We start from the raw sequence: 14639 nt of genomic DNA on the forward strand, positions 1-14639 counted from the left end.
TAGTATGATGCCTGCGTGGGAGATCGTGTTGCTCGGCGTGAGTCATCTTTTTCCGCAGCAGAGCCCCCTCCACCCCCCCCCGTGCCCTCCACTTTCTTTCCCCCGCCCCTTTTCTCTTTCGCACCCTTTCTGGTCGTCCGCCACCGCCGCGGCTGACGTGCTTGGAGAGCTTTTTCCTGTCACGAACCACCAGGCCTTGAATCCATCTTCGCACGCCGTTACTCTTAATGGGGTTGGCTGAGAGCTTGAACTTTATGGAATAAATCACGGTTCTCTCGGACGGTAGTAATCAAAACAAGTGAATGAAACATAGTGCAGGAAACGAGTGAGATTTTTTTTATTCTCGGGAGTCTATGGAGTGGAATGAGTTACGTCGAGAGAGTGAGTCTCCGAGTACTCTCTGCAGTTTTTCTCTCGTCGCTAGAATGGCCGACGCATTGAATGTTTTGTATTTCTCCTCACCAATTTTCACAGTATCAATCACTTATGTTCAGGATTATAATGCTGCGACTTTCGACTTAAGTAAAAAAATAGGCAAATTATGCCGAGAATAGGATAATAGTTTGAATTATTATCCCATTTGGTAATTTAAATGCATTAATTGTACTTGTGATGCGAAAGTGGTAAGAAATGTTGTAGTTAATTTCCATAGCTCAGGAAAGATTTGGAATGTCTTAGTAGATCGCGTATTTCAATTCGAATGGAGCCAAAATATGCGTTACTTCGGCGGGCAGGTGGGCAGGGAGGCCTTACCCATCGAGTTGAAATCGCTACCCAAAAATAGGTATTCCGTAATACAACTTGATGTCTTGGTAGGTTCATCTTTTTGCGTATTCATTTGCACATCAGCTTCGCATATTATCTTTAGAGGGGGTAAGCTTAACTCGTTCGGGATTAACTCTGGTTAGTAACCGTGGAATTACCAGGTAACGTAGTAATGAGTGCCCGGGAAAGTTCGACGGTTCATGTAATTTAACTCCTCAGGCTTGGAGAGACAGCAGCGGACAGATAGATAATACCTTGTTTGAGACAGTTAATATGACGACTCAGTAAAATGTAAAAAGACTGTGGGCACAGCGTGAAAGGAAAAAGAGCAGTAGGTTTAGGTGGAATGCAACATGTTTTAATTTCCATAATAACGGGGTATTTTCTGAAAATAAGGTTGATATCCAACACTTTTTGGGATTTAAAAGAAATGTATAGAAATCACTGTTCGAATCTAGTCCTCTTGACCGTTTATTTTACCTCTGTGGTTACCTCTGTCACAATTTTCCTTTCAATAGATGCACAAAGAGATACAACTGATATGGAAAAATTGGACTCGGGAAATTCGCATTTCGTTTGTTCGCTGCTCGGGGAAAATCTTTCTCTTGTTTCCACTATCCCTCTCGTAATTTGAATCCGCGGGACTCCTGGCTCTATTCTTCCAGCGCTCAACCTTTTTGTTTGGGGGTAATCACTCCTTCGTTAATTCGAGCAAAATCTTAAATTTCCATCTCTCCTATCTAGAACAGTGGAGATTTCTGGATTATTCCACTTTCCTGAAGATGGGCATATGCTTTTTGGATCCGCCTTATCGTGCGTTTATTCGTTACTGATTATGCACCATGAATATGTAATATATGGGGGTTGAAACAGTAAAATTTCAATGCTCATATGTTAGTTAATATACTCTTTAATGGATATGAAGGAATGCTAAATTGGTTATCCCTACATCCATACTGCTTGAGAAAAATTCCGTTGAAACCACAATTTTATTTATGAGAAATGTACATCAGTTTCAAATGTTGCATTAAAGGAGATATTTTCCATTGGTTTCATAAAAATTCCAATCATATTACTGCATTAACAATGGCTACACTTGATTAAATATCTGTTAGTGGTCGTTTGGAAAATGTTCTCCTGGAGTAAAAATCAATTTTCGAGTTTAGATAGGGACGCAAGCTTGTACTTTCATTTAGTCGTCATAGCTAATGAAGACTATCACCATGATGAGGTAGACGGTATTGTCCCTTATATTTCTCATTATTTAACAATGATTCATGTGAAAATACCGTTTCATGGATTAAAATGTCCCCATATTTATCGAAAACGCTTTGTTTTATGACTCCAATGATTTAAGCTTTTCCGTACTAAAAATCCTCTATTCTGACTAAAAAAACTTCCCAAGCACTCCATTTTATTCAATGTACGTTGCTTTTTACAAATATGACCAAAAGCACAGATGTTATGTTTATGCTCAAAGGGATCCAAGCCTATATAAGCTCTAACAAAGGGATACGAACCCAAGCTCATCGCATTTGCCCGTTAGCAAACTGGTTTTCCACCGTGCTCGTGCACCCGGCAGCGTATCTATATATATTTCCCGCTGATCATACGTTCCCCGGTCCCATTGAATAAACCTGTCTCAACTTTTTATTAGAACGCGGCCGAGGTATTAGGGGGAAGGGCAAGGCGTGCGCGGGGTGAGAGATATATATCGGAGCTAGTAGTGGCGAACGGTAGAGGGCGCACTTCGAATGGGGTACGGGAGGGGGTGAGTGAGTGGTTGGGTAGGGGAGGCGAGCGAGGGAGAAGAATGGCAGATGAAGAGACTGCAGAAGAGGAATCGAGTGAAAGAGCACCGGCAGGGACGGATGGGCCGGCGGGGTAATTCGAGTTCCGGTCCGTGAGGAACAAAATTAGATTCCCTCAGTCGAAAAAAAAATGTTCGCAGTCCATTCGAAACACATACTACTCTCTCTCTCTCTTCTCTCTCCATTCCGTTTAGCTATATATTTCACGTTACGGGAAGCACGAAGTCGTGGCACGGATTCCGGAGGAGGAGAAGACGTCCCGAAAGACTCGTGGTTTTGTTCGCTCCCGCTCGCAACGTGAGTTCGTATTTTTTTATATTATTCCCCATATTTCCACGCCCTGGAGCTCCAGTTAATGCTGCGCGGATATTTCGACGATGCATTTCTAATATATATCGTTCGGAATTCACCCTTTTTGGTCCGCGCGTCGAGCCATCTGGCATGTAAATCTCCGGAGGATATGTCACGATGGCAATGCACGATCTTTATCCGATTTCCCAAGAACAGAAGGTTTTTATAGCGGATGTTTTACCTCGCAATGCCCTTCATGCCTCTGACATATTGGCTCACGTTATGCCACACGAAGCATGACGTTAGTAATTACCGAAATATTGGCGTGACCTTAGGTAAAGCAAAAAAACATCTCTTCTACGTTTGGTTGATATGAAAACTGGAATATTTGACGATTATATTAATGCAGTTTTGTTTAAAATATCACTTTTTTCAATCAAGCTCATTGTCATAATAAAGCCTAACACTCATAACGAAATGGATCTGACGTTTTGTTGGCATTGAGATGACTTAACGACGACATAGTTTTGGGGCTGTAAAGTAAACGGGCTTTAGGGCACTAAAACCAGAAGAGGTATTTTCGGTGAGAGGACTGTAGAACGAGGTTTTTGTTCGCTTTTTAATTCTCTGGCAATGATCAAAATCATGCTTTTATAAGATTAAACCATATATAATTTTAGTCACTGGGATCGGGTTGGTGTTGGTGTTGACTCGAGTGTTGGCTTTCAACCCTGTTGGCTCGTGTTAAAAACCCGACGGTGGCACAAATTTTTTCATAGACTGCCAGATCCCTTCTTGAATGTCGTGTGGAGGACATTTCAAGCGCAAAACTCTGTCCACCGGATGGGACATTAAACCAATGTCCCCTTTGCGCCATTCGTTAAGAGCTGGCTAATGCCGACGCCGGGTATCTCTCAACCTCACCTTACCTACCTAACCTCATGGCGCAAATAACCTAAGCTCTCAGCCGCCTCCTCCAAATGCCTTACCATACCCATTTTTGGTTGCGTGTAGAGGACCAGTGTGCGTGGCCGACTTCAGTGTAAACAGCGTGTATCGTGTTAATTATTGTGCTAAAATGTTTTTTCGTAGATTTTATTCAATTTTTTTTTCGCCAGTTCCCCTAATTCAAATGTTTATTGTTTTCTAGGGTAGAAATACGCATTGAAGTCCAAATGATGTGCACGAATAGCATACAGTAGCAAAATTTATTTCCCTGTTCCTTTTATCTTTTCAGATCCAAAGAAAGAACCTTAAAATTACTCCTGGAAAACGCTCTTTATGTAATTTGTGTGTTATTGTGGCAACTATGTTCCCTCTTGTTTTTGGTAGAAGATGAAAGTGTTTTGATATGAAGTCGAATGCTCTGTACTCGTTGGTATAGCATTTGAGGGTGCCCTTTCAAATCTATATGATGGTTTTCCACGCCATGAACAAAATTCTTCGTGTAGTGGTGTCCTTGGGGAAAGAACTGCCCTCCCCTTTCCTGAAAGTATGAAATTCACTCGTCGGAAGTGGAGGTTTGGGTGAGCTCTTCCCTCATCTATCTAAAACATCCTTCCAATTAAAGCAGTTAGCAGAGACTGAATTTAGGGGAATTTTGCTCATAGCAATTCATATATATTTCACCGCCGTTCAAGTGACAGGTTCGAAATAGTACATTGAAGTTTTTTAGGATATGGCATCGAAAGGGTGGGCTTTGAAACTTAAGATACTCAGGGTGATGAAATTCGCAACAATAAAAAGCATAGTACGATTCCCGATTTAGAATTACCACTAGCAAGGTGAAATTGAAGGTGGTATCGGAGGAGATATGGCTTTAAAAGTTGCGTAACCCAGACAAATAAACTTTTGGGAAGGTGTTGATTATTTCATTCAATGGATGTGAGATGTGAGCATGGAGGAGGATGGAGTAGGTGGTATTGGCAGGGAAGTAAAGTAGCGTAAAGTAAGCCGCGTGGTGGGTGATGAGAGTTTAGAGATTGGTAGATGAGATAAAAACATTATGGGGTCCAGGGTGTTAATTAATTATTTGCAAAGGCACAATCGGTTGTTGAAGAGTGGTGTGTTTACGCAAACGGGAAAAGAGGTGGAAGTGAATAGGATTTTGAGCATGAGATGACATTATCTATTGAATGAACTATACAAAGTGATAATGCTCACTTTGTACTGCTTTTGGTCCTATTTTATTTGTCGATTCCACCTTGAAGAAAGAAAAAGCAATTGAGGCATATAAGCCTGCAGTTATGGAGACCACATTTTTAAAACCATGTACATCTATGGTGACCAGGTATATTTTATATGCTAAGAATGGCAAGTTCGGAGCTGATTTATGACGTCCAAAAATGGGCGTCAAACTTAAGGAAAATTCTGGACGAGTTCCTCGTGGGACAGAGAATGTATTGCTCTCTCGTTTTCCGTTTGATTCGGGTACGTAAACCTTTTCGTCACGGCGCATGCGCTTTGAGCGTTGGCGTAGGTTCATCGATGGTTCTCTCTCTTCATCACAGCCCGTCTGGCGGACGAATGAGGTCGAAACTCGAGTGGAAGAGAGTGAGAGAGAGATGAAAGAAGGGAAAGATGGGGAGGTGGATGGATGGACGGCGAAATTGGAGGGAGGCTGAGTGGAAGGGTGCAAAACGAGTGAAGGGTCGGGGAGGCAACTCTCGTAACCACACGAATTTATAATAGACAGACGGCTTCTGCGCATGTCCGTCAGATTTTGATCGCGTGACTGCTGACGAGGATTAGTGAAATTTAAGGTGGTAGTTGGGGCGATATCTTTCGAAGAATAATTTTAGTTTATAAATTTGTAGTAGACCACGCTGCTAATGGTGTAAATTTCTTGATTAATTTAACTGATCAATGAACGGGAAATTAGCTTATCAGTTTTTTTTGTTATAGTTATTACCAAAACACTTTTCGCTCTTTAAGGCCTATTAACAAGTAGCATTAACACGTGCGAATTAATGTCTGTTAATTAAACGAATTAATGACAGATTTTTGTGGAGCAGAAGGGAACATGTACGAATTCACGAAACAAATTTGAACAGGTTCTATTTAATGAACATACATTCGGAAAATAGGGTGGTTATACGGTGCATTTTCGTGTTCATTCACGCGTTCATTCTGCTACATATTAACATAAGTTAATGCAAAGTGTAAAAAGGCCTTAATGTGTTTATTTTTTTGTTGCAAATTTGGCCCATATATATTTGAAAAGTTAATCGAAACTCCGCTGATCATAGTTAAGTTTCGATCCCTGAAGTTGAGTGGGGGAGACTTAGAGGGAATATTTTTTTCGACCTATTAGGTACGTTTGATATGCGTGTAGAGAGGTTAAATCAGTGAGTTAACAATCAAATGGCCAGTTTGCGTTCACCATTCCCCGTTAGTACTACAAATATGAGTGCCCCATGCATCTAATGGCGGTAAGCCGAACCTCTACTTCATTCAACCACACTTCGTACTCGGTGTGTGGGTCGAAACTTAACTGTTTGAAGGTGAAACACGTGGTCCCTCTGGTGCGAAGCATTATCTGTATTTAGTTTTGTCCCAAAGTTTTTGTTAAGTTTCGACCAGAAGTAGCTTTGACTCCGATTTAATTTCGGCCCTGAGTTTAGCTCCCCGGGTTTAAATCCATTTCGTTTCTACATTTCGCTACCGGGAACGAAACTATTGAAATTTTACTTGTTTTGAATTTCGTTTCGTTTCACTTGTCGTCTCTGGTTAAAACTACAAACCACCGTCATAGTAAATGCTGAATTGTTGCAATGAATGGAAACTAACAGGCATTATACGTAAAGACGAATGCATAAAATACATTACTTACTACGTTAAAATAGCTCAATACCTACAAAATAACAAGATAAATAAAAAATACCCAACATTGCCATTGATTTGCTAACGTGGTGTCCTAAGGTAATTGCTTGGTATCCTCGAAGCTCTACTTCCGAATGCGGCCGATAGCTGGCGTCTCTTTTGCCTGGTTTCTCGAATTGCCTACAAATGGGGTCGTTTGTGCAGACTCGAAGGCGCAATTCATTAATAGAAATCGCTAAAAGGAAGGTAAGATGTAAGTTACGGCGAAAATAAAACTTCCCATTCGGCCATCCTTTCGTAACTTTAAAATGAAAAAACATGAAACTTGCCGCCCACTTTTCATGAGTTGATGACGTCGTTAGAGTTTTGGCTGTGATTTTTGATTCAGGGTGAACTTGTCATTGAGGGAAGAAATAGCCCTAAAACGTGAAAACAGCAACGAACCACGTGAGGCCGAAACTCAAGACTCAATTTTGGAGAGTAGCTTAGAAGTGCTGACGCACTCGGAATGAGTTAGTGACGTCCTCAACCTACGTGTGAAATGGTAATCGGCATCGAATTTTCGCCTGGAATAGCTCAAAAAGTAGGTTACGGATCAAAAACCGATAAATTTAGGATAATGTTTTATTAATTGCTGCACCAACGAAAACGTCCCAGAATATGGGCAACCTACCTAGGCGGGACTAAAACTCGCCACCTTCGGCTTACCACGCGAGGAGCTTACCCTGCCGCCGCCGAGGCCGGAAAATTCTTTTTCATTTTATTTTTCAAATTCTATTTAAATTGACTGTAAAAATATATTGGTGAAAGAGCCCATTATCCACGAATTCGTTTTTAAAATAAAATTTGTAATACGTTTACACTTACAAAGGACCATATAAGCTACCAACGTATCCTTATGGTGGCTGAGATTTTTCTGGGAACCGTTACCCTGAGAGTCCACTCACTCCAGGCATTAGAACTTTGCGATCGGGACGGTTCTGCGGTCCCTCGCCGGGAGTTGCTTGCTCTCTTGGTTACGAGGGCTGATATTCGGAGGAGGGGAGGGCGTTGCTACGCGGGAGGAGTTGCATCCGTGGGGATGGATTGAGGGGGGAAGAGGGGAGGTGTTGAGCATTAGGAGGCCTCCGGTGGGTGGGTTTGGGATTGGGAAACACCCTGGGGGGAGGAGGGGGGAGAGTTGTGTGTGACGGGAAGGGATCCACTAGGGAGGACAGGGTGGCTGCTGGCGATAGGAGTAGCGCGGAGGGAAGCTGAGGACCCTTAGGATGCCGGCAACATTTTCGTCCGTGCTCTTCAAGGGTTGCGCCCCCCGCCAACTATTCGCCGTCCATTCCCCCTTTCTAAGGACCAGCAAGTCCTCGAAATCGACTCTGTTGGGTGTGCTCTGCTCTTCAGATTAGCCGACTGACACCTTTCCAGCTGTGAGCTGCATCTTGAAACTCCACCGTTCGATTCCATTTTCATGCTCTTATTTGTGGTCGGAGACCGATAGCCCTAAAACTAGCTTGAGGCAAAGAATGCTTCAGGTGCAATTTTATGATTACATAATGCTATACCACCATGAAAATTTAATATATATAGGTATTACCTTCATTATTCCTCTCCGTTTGTAACAATGATGAAGGATTTCATTCTTAAAGAAATCTGTGATGTTGATAGCGCAGTCTGTGACTCAGTACGTAGTAGAGCATCTTAAGTTTTTGCAACGCTTGTACAATGGCCGCGTTATTATAACTATTGGTTAATAATCCTCAAAATGGTTTCACCCCGTTCTCCACACCATTTTTCTTTTATATCACCCTTATAAATCGAAGGACGACTTTTCATTTATATCCTTTATCAATATTTTGAGCTGGCTCGATGTGTTTTCTCCAGCGTTGAAACTCAGATTTTTTGTACGCCTAGGTGAAAACTTGTGATATTCATCCAAGTATTTTATTTATACTAAAAATACCAATATTTACTTCTTGTAAGTTCCAACAGCTCTTCATCATTATTTACAAATTGCATTAAGTAAATTGCTAATATCTTTTCAGGCTTGTTTTTTGTTACCTGAAGCATTTCTCCATGGAAGTCATTTTATTCCTTTAGGAGAAGCAAAAAGATTTAAAACGTCTTTAAAAACCCTTAGACGAACGGAAATGTCACTTGATATCCGGTGAAAGTTTCCGTTTTGAAATTAATGCCCATTTTATCTCGCGAAAAATCAATATGTGATCCCTCTGTGATTGTATGGTAGCTTTCAGGAAAGTTTTCCCGCGATGAAAAAAAACCAACTCGATGAACCCTTCTGGGATTGCATTCAATACGCTCGAAATATTTGCATTTCAACGCTCCGCACTCGCTCGTTACGGCTTTTGTTTCCCGTCCTTCGACCGGGCTCCATTGTCTCACGGACGTGCCGCATTCTGATCCGAATCCTCTCGAAACGAAGACGACGATCCGTTCGAACAACTTATTTTGCTCTCTTCCGGATTGTCTTTTGTGTGTATCGATTAATTAAAAAAATGGGACACCATTCGTCGCCGTGTTACGAGACAATCCCGGTTCCTGCCCACCGCCAACACCATCTCCATCACCACCGTGCCATCCTCAACGTCCCCGCTGGTTGAGGGTGGAGGGAAGGCTTTCTCTGATCGGCGGTGTTGCGCGCTAAAATGGAGGAACGGAAGGAGAGCGAAAAAGAGTGGAGTGGGAAGTCCTAGACGCCCATCGCCTCTGCGTCTGGTGAGTCAGCTGCCGGGTCGCTTTGCGAGGGAGGCCTCGAGGTGGAAGGGGAACCAGAGGGGTCGGGGGATGAGGACCCGTGAGGGGGGTACGCAGTCGAAGAGGGGGGGACGCTACGAATCTCCCTCCCTTCTCATTCCCATTTCCAGTCCTTCTATCACGCGTATATACGTTAAGGGGGGGGGAGAGAGAGAAGGGTCGGGGTGGTTTGGTTAGGGAAGGGGCCGGGGGACCGCTATATGGGCGGTTGCGAAGGGGGATGATCGCGTAAACGCACGGGGGTTGGCAGCTCCGAGAGAATGCGTAGTGGAAAGGGGGGAAGGGGCGGTAAGGGAAGGGACCCAGAGGGTCGTGGAAGTACGCGTGCAGTTAGGCAAGGGGGGGATTTTGTGAAGGGAGAGGGGGTGGGATGGGAGACGAATTCAGGGGGTGGGGGACAGAGAGAGATGGTGCAGGAGGGAGGGGGTTGCGATATGAGGGGGGGGGGGGGAAGAGGGAAACACCGGGACCAGGGTGGGGGGAGGCAGAAAAGGAGTAGCGGACGATAGTCATTCCCTAGTTTGGGTTTTGCTATCGCTCGGTGGGGACGACGGTGGGCTCGCCCTTTCATTGCACTCGTGCTCCCGACCAATCTTCCCTGTCTCTCCCACGCACACGCCCGGGGCACAAGCCGGCAACGTCACGCGTCCCTACTACGCATTTAACAAGTCCTCCGGACGCGAGCGTGATTCGTTTTGTTTTTGTCCTCTCCTCTACCGCGCAAACGCATTCTTTCGACGCCGTCATTCTCCGCAATACTCGTGTCTAGGTCATTTGTTCATTCACGTCCTTGTTCCTAGCGTTTTCCACTCGAAGGAAACTCAATTTCTCGCGAACCATTTCCGCTTGCGTAGTGCGTCGCGTTCGGTTTCGGTCAAAACGCGTGTTCCTGTTTTCGCGCGCGCCGCGGTTTTCGTGTCGAGTTTGTTTTGAGTGTGCGTATTCTTGAGTAAAGGAGAGAGGGCGGGGGAGAGAGCGGCAACCCCCTCCTCCTTTCACTCTCTCTCTCGTGGTTGCCTAGGGAACCTGCCACCCTGACCGCCCTCCCCTCCAGATCCATCTGCCCCCTTCCCTTTGTCAACTTCCCCTCCCACGGTCCAATCGCCTCCTGCCACACTCCCCCCCTCTAGCAGCCCCCTCCTTCCTTCCGCGCTGTACATCCCTCTCTCTTCCTCTCACCCTATCGCTACTCCTTTGAAATAAATAAAAGAACACCGCGCACCTATTCGGATTGCAGGCGGCAATCATTTCCGAATACGACGAAGGCTGTGGGGATAGCCCACTACACGTCATCCCCACGACTCTCCGCCGCTCCTGGGAGTTACCGGCGTGTTTTCGGATGAGTCTCCACTCCGCCTCGAGTCAGTGACAAGACAAAAGAGAGGGAGGGTGTCGATTCAGTGCCGCTTCCAACGTCGGATGAAGTGTGTTTATGTGCCTGTGTTTACGTGTGAGTAGTGAATGACCCTCGGATAAAAAGCAGTGACGTCCTGTTGTGTTGCCGCAGCACGTGGATTCACGGATGGAGTGAAAAAATATCAAAAATATAAATCCCTGTTGGCGGCGCTGGTGTGTCAATTCGTATCGTTTGCGAGGGCGCGAAATTCAAAGTTCAGTGTTTGCACCGGAGTGTATACGTCATGACCCAAAGTGATACTGGATATAGTGGATGTTGATATTCCATTCTGTGCTCCTTTTTTGTTGGATTGTTATTGAGGTGGCAATCGATTCCTCGCAATCTCACACCGGTATCTTCGATCTGCCCGCCCACGCATCCGACTCACGTGTTTGACCGCTCCTAATCGCAAGCGCCATGCTCATCACCAACATGGCGTCGCCCGCATCCCTGTACGCGGCGGCGGACGGTAGCAAGCTGGCCTCGGCGTCCTCGGCCTCGTCTTCCCCCGGGTGCATGACCGGCCCGCCGCCCATGCAGCATGCCATCCACTTCCACCCGCAGGGCCCTCTGATGCACGCTTCGCCGCACCATTCCCTCGTACCCCTCGTGTCCGTGGTGCAGCCCATGCAGATGCACCACCAGCCGGCCCCCGCACCCCCTCCACCCCCGCCTCCAGCACCCGCCACCGGCGCCGCCCCCCCGCCCAACGTCGGGCCTAAGGACAGGGATGCCATAAAGCTTTTCGTGGGGCAGATCCCGAGGCACTTGGAAGAGGAGGACCTCCGATCCATGTTCGAGGAATTCGGCAAGATCTACGAGTTCACCGTGCTGAAGGACAAGTTCACCGGGATGCACAAAGGTGAGTGAATGTTTCAGTTGGAACGGTTCATGAATTATTCTGCGGTATCTTATGAGACTATTATGCATTAGATGGCCGATCATCATTCGAATATTTTCACTAAATTCGGAAAAAGATGTAAAAATATATTCAGTTTACATATGTGCCATATTTGTTTATTTATGCTAAAAATGTGTTCATTATACCCACGTATCGTCATGCAATATTAACGACCCTTATTACTCAGTGGTAGCCTATTGAGTAGGCAAGCTGAGGCAAGAGTCCAAAATCCAGATGAAGACTTCGGACATCCCCAAATAAAGGTATCTAAGTGCGAGGAAGCCCAGGGAAGGAAGTGCCCCCCCTTCCCTGAAAGTGTGATATACACTCACCTGTAGATGAGACTGGGGTGAACTTTATCCTCACTTAAGCAAACCATCCTTTTAAGTTAAATCACCTAGAGACTTATTGTAGTTTTCTAGTTACTATAAAATTAAAATTCATGGGATGTAAGACCAGTAATAATTTTCGTGCAATTTATTAATAATGTATTTAAAATCATGAAAAATATATTACCTTGGATACGATATACGAGTTAAATAAATGTATTTAAAATTCGAACATCTGTACAGATGTAGTACCAGCAATAATTTACGTGGAATTTCTTAGAAATAGATTGAAAATCGTAAAAAAATTTATGATTTGAATACGAATTACACGTTATATAAGTGTATATACAGTTCGAGCAACTGTACTGAGATGATACGAATGATACAGAGAATTTGCAAATTGTAAAAAACCATTGTCGAGATAATACACGGGGTATCCATTTGGAATTAATTTGGACGAATTACCAATGATCGTCTACGCTGTGTGTTGGGAAAGTCTTTGAGCAAAACTTTGGACATTTTGTTTTAGAGAAGCCCACGAGACAGATGTGTTGCGTATCCTAGCAGTATGGACGGTTACCTACTATAATTCCCCACTCCGCGGCGTCCTTGAGCTCTAAAACAGCACAAAAGGAGCAGTGTCAAGGGTACCTTTTTACTTCATTCTGCTTAGGAAACGACTGCATGTCTATTTTCTCATAGCTCGCTCGCTAAACTCGTTATTTTTCACCCACCATTGTTCTCCTCAGCGTTTTATTCTCCCCCACCACGGTGTTCGACCCGTGGAGCGTGCCGAGCATGTTCCCTCGCCAGCTGGCTGGACTGCGGCGCCACGTGCTACGGGGTCATTATTTTTCGCGCGGACACAGCTGTGGGGATTTATTTCTCTGATCAATCCCTGTCATTATGCTGTTGACATTTCCCTTGTATTAAATATCAATCTGCTCGATCGTTTCGGCTGCCATCCTTCTCAATTAGGAATAAAGTTATTATATTTTTTCCCTTCACGTGTTATTGTTTCAAGATTTACGATGATATTTATCCAGTGCCGATGCCAAAAGCAGTGGGAGGAAATAATCTGTTGGACTCCAACTTTAACGTCATACTTGTCTTTTTTGAAAGACGATATGGCAAGCAGTCGTGAAAGTAGCGTCACACTTCATGTTAACTGCGCGTTCAAAGTGATTTTATCGTACGCAATGCGTTCTATTCGAAATCTGTCATTGAATTTTAGGACCTATGGCTGCAATATTTACTCTGTTTTATTCTCTCAATATTGAGTTCGTCTATTTAGGAATTTTATATCGTCTCGCACTTATGAAATGAATATATCGATTCAATCAATAAAAACTTTAATTTCGAATGGGTTTGGATCAATCTTAGTGTTCAGAAAAATATTTAATTGAGAAACTACATCGAATTAGAGACTTCTTATGGAAAAGTTTCTCAAAGTTTTTCGGTCCTAATCATCAAAGCCTCTTTGTTTTTCTTGATAATGTTTTCTGTGATACCTCATCAAGTCTTTGTTATACATTTGTCAAATAGATATACCATTCAATGTAAGCTGTTGGGTATTTAAATTGCTGAGATGCATTTGTTATCCTTATAATTTCTCAATGATGTTAGTGTTAATGCAGGATATACTCTCGATGCATTGACTTCAATCCCTGTTATTAGTCTCATAATATTTAATACTCATGCATTAATTGTACACTCAGGTGCTTTTCAGGTCAGAAAACTATACATATAACTTTAAAAAACCCAAAGGGAAAAAGTGGTGGTTATGCTTTTTCACCGTTTTCTGATCACTGTGGTTTTCACGTTCACAAATATTCAAAGTCAAAGGTGCCGAAGTATACCATGAGTAAAATTGACATCTGGCAATGGCTCCTTAGTTTAGAAAAGGCCTAGACGAAGAGTGACAATTTCATGCAAGCTACGAAAAAGTGGCAACATGTCTTTTTAGTAAACATTTACTTCAAACAGGGTTAGTAGTAGGAATATTCATGCAATATATGATTCTCTAAAACACGACGAATACTAACTTTGGGAATGACGTTCCCGAGAATTTCTTTGTACAAATATATGTCAATTATTCTGGAGGAGAGACATAGCTGGGTGACGTTTTCAGAAGTTTACCTTAGTCTTTACTCCATGAAACCTAATGCTGAAGTTTCTTTCGTGAATATAAATTCAAATGTGATACGTTTGCACTGAGAAGTATTTACGCAACGCAATGAGGGCAGAAGTATTCAAGCTCAATTTTATTGGTCTCTCTTTTGAGTCGATATTTTGTATGAAAACATTCTCGAACATTTTTTAATTCCTCGGTGTCTTTTAATTCTTTTAGGAGAAATATCTTGAGGATAAAACATATTTTCATTGGAATATCACCATTCAGTGCGACCGTGTTAAGAAAATGGTGCGGGCAGTATAAATAATACTATATTAAGTGGAAATATGCGTTACAAAAATTAATTAAAATTCCATTTTATTTCCGAAATTATTTTATTAATTTAGATTATGTCCAAACATTGTTCTTGCATACTTCGTCA

The 14639-nt window shown here is 43.4% G+C and overlaps 1 protein-coding gene across 1 annotated transcript in view; it reads left to right on the forward strand.

The window, feature by feature from the left end:
• Positions 1 to 10648: 10648 nt before the first annotated feature.
• Positions 10649 to 14639, forward strand: part of LOC124171049 (CUGBP Elav-like family member 5) — a 379376-nt gene continuing 375385 nt past the window's right edge. Inside the window, exon 1 of the mRNA XM_046550200.1 lies at positions 10649 to 11716. Within this exon, the coding sequence (XP_046406156.1) occupies positions 11272 to 11716 (445 nt within the window). The 5' untranslated portion in view covers positions 10649 to 11271. The remainder of the gene's footprint in view (positions 11717 to 14639) is intronic.

The sequence above is a fragment of the Ischnura elegans genome, chromosome 1, assembly GCF_921293095.1.
Source record: "Ischnura elegans chromosome 1, ioIscEleg1.1, whole genome shotgun sequence".
Lineage (NCBI taxonomy): Eukaryota > Metazoa > Arthropoda > Insecta > Odonata > Coenagrionidae > Ischnura > Ischnura elegans.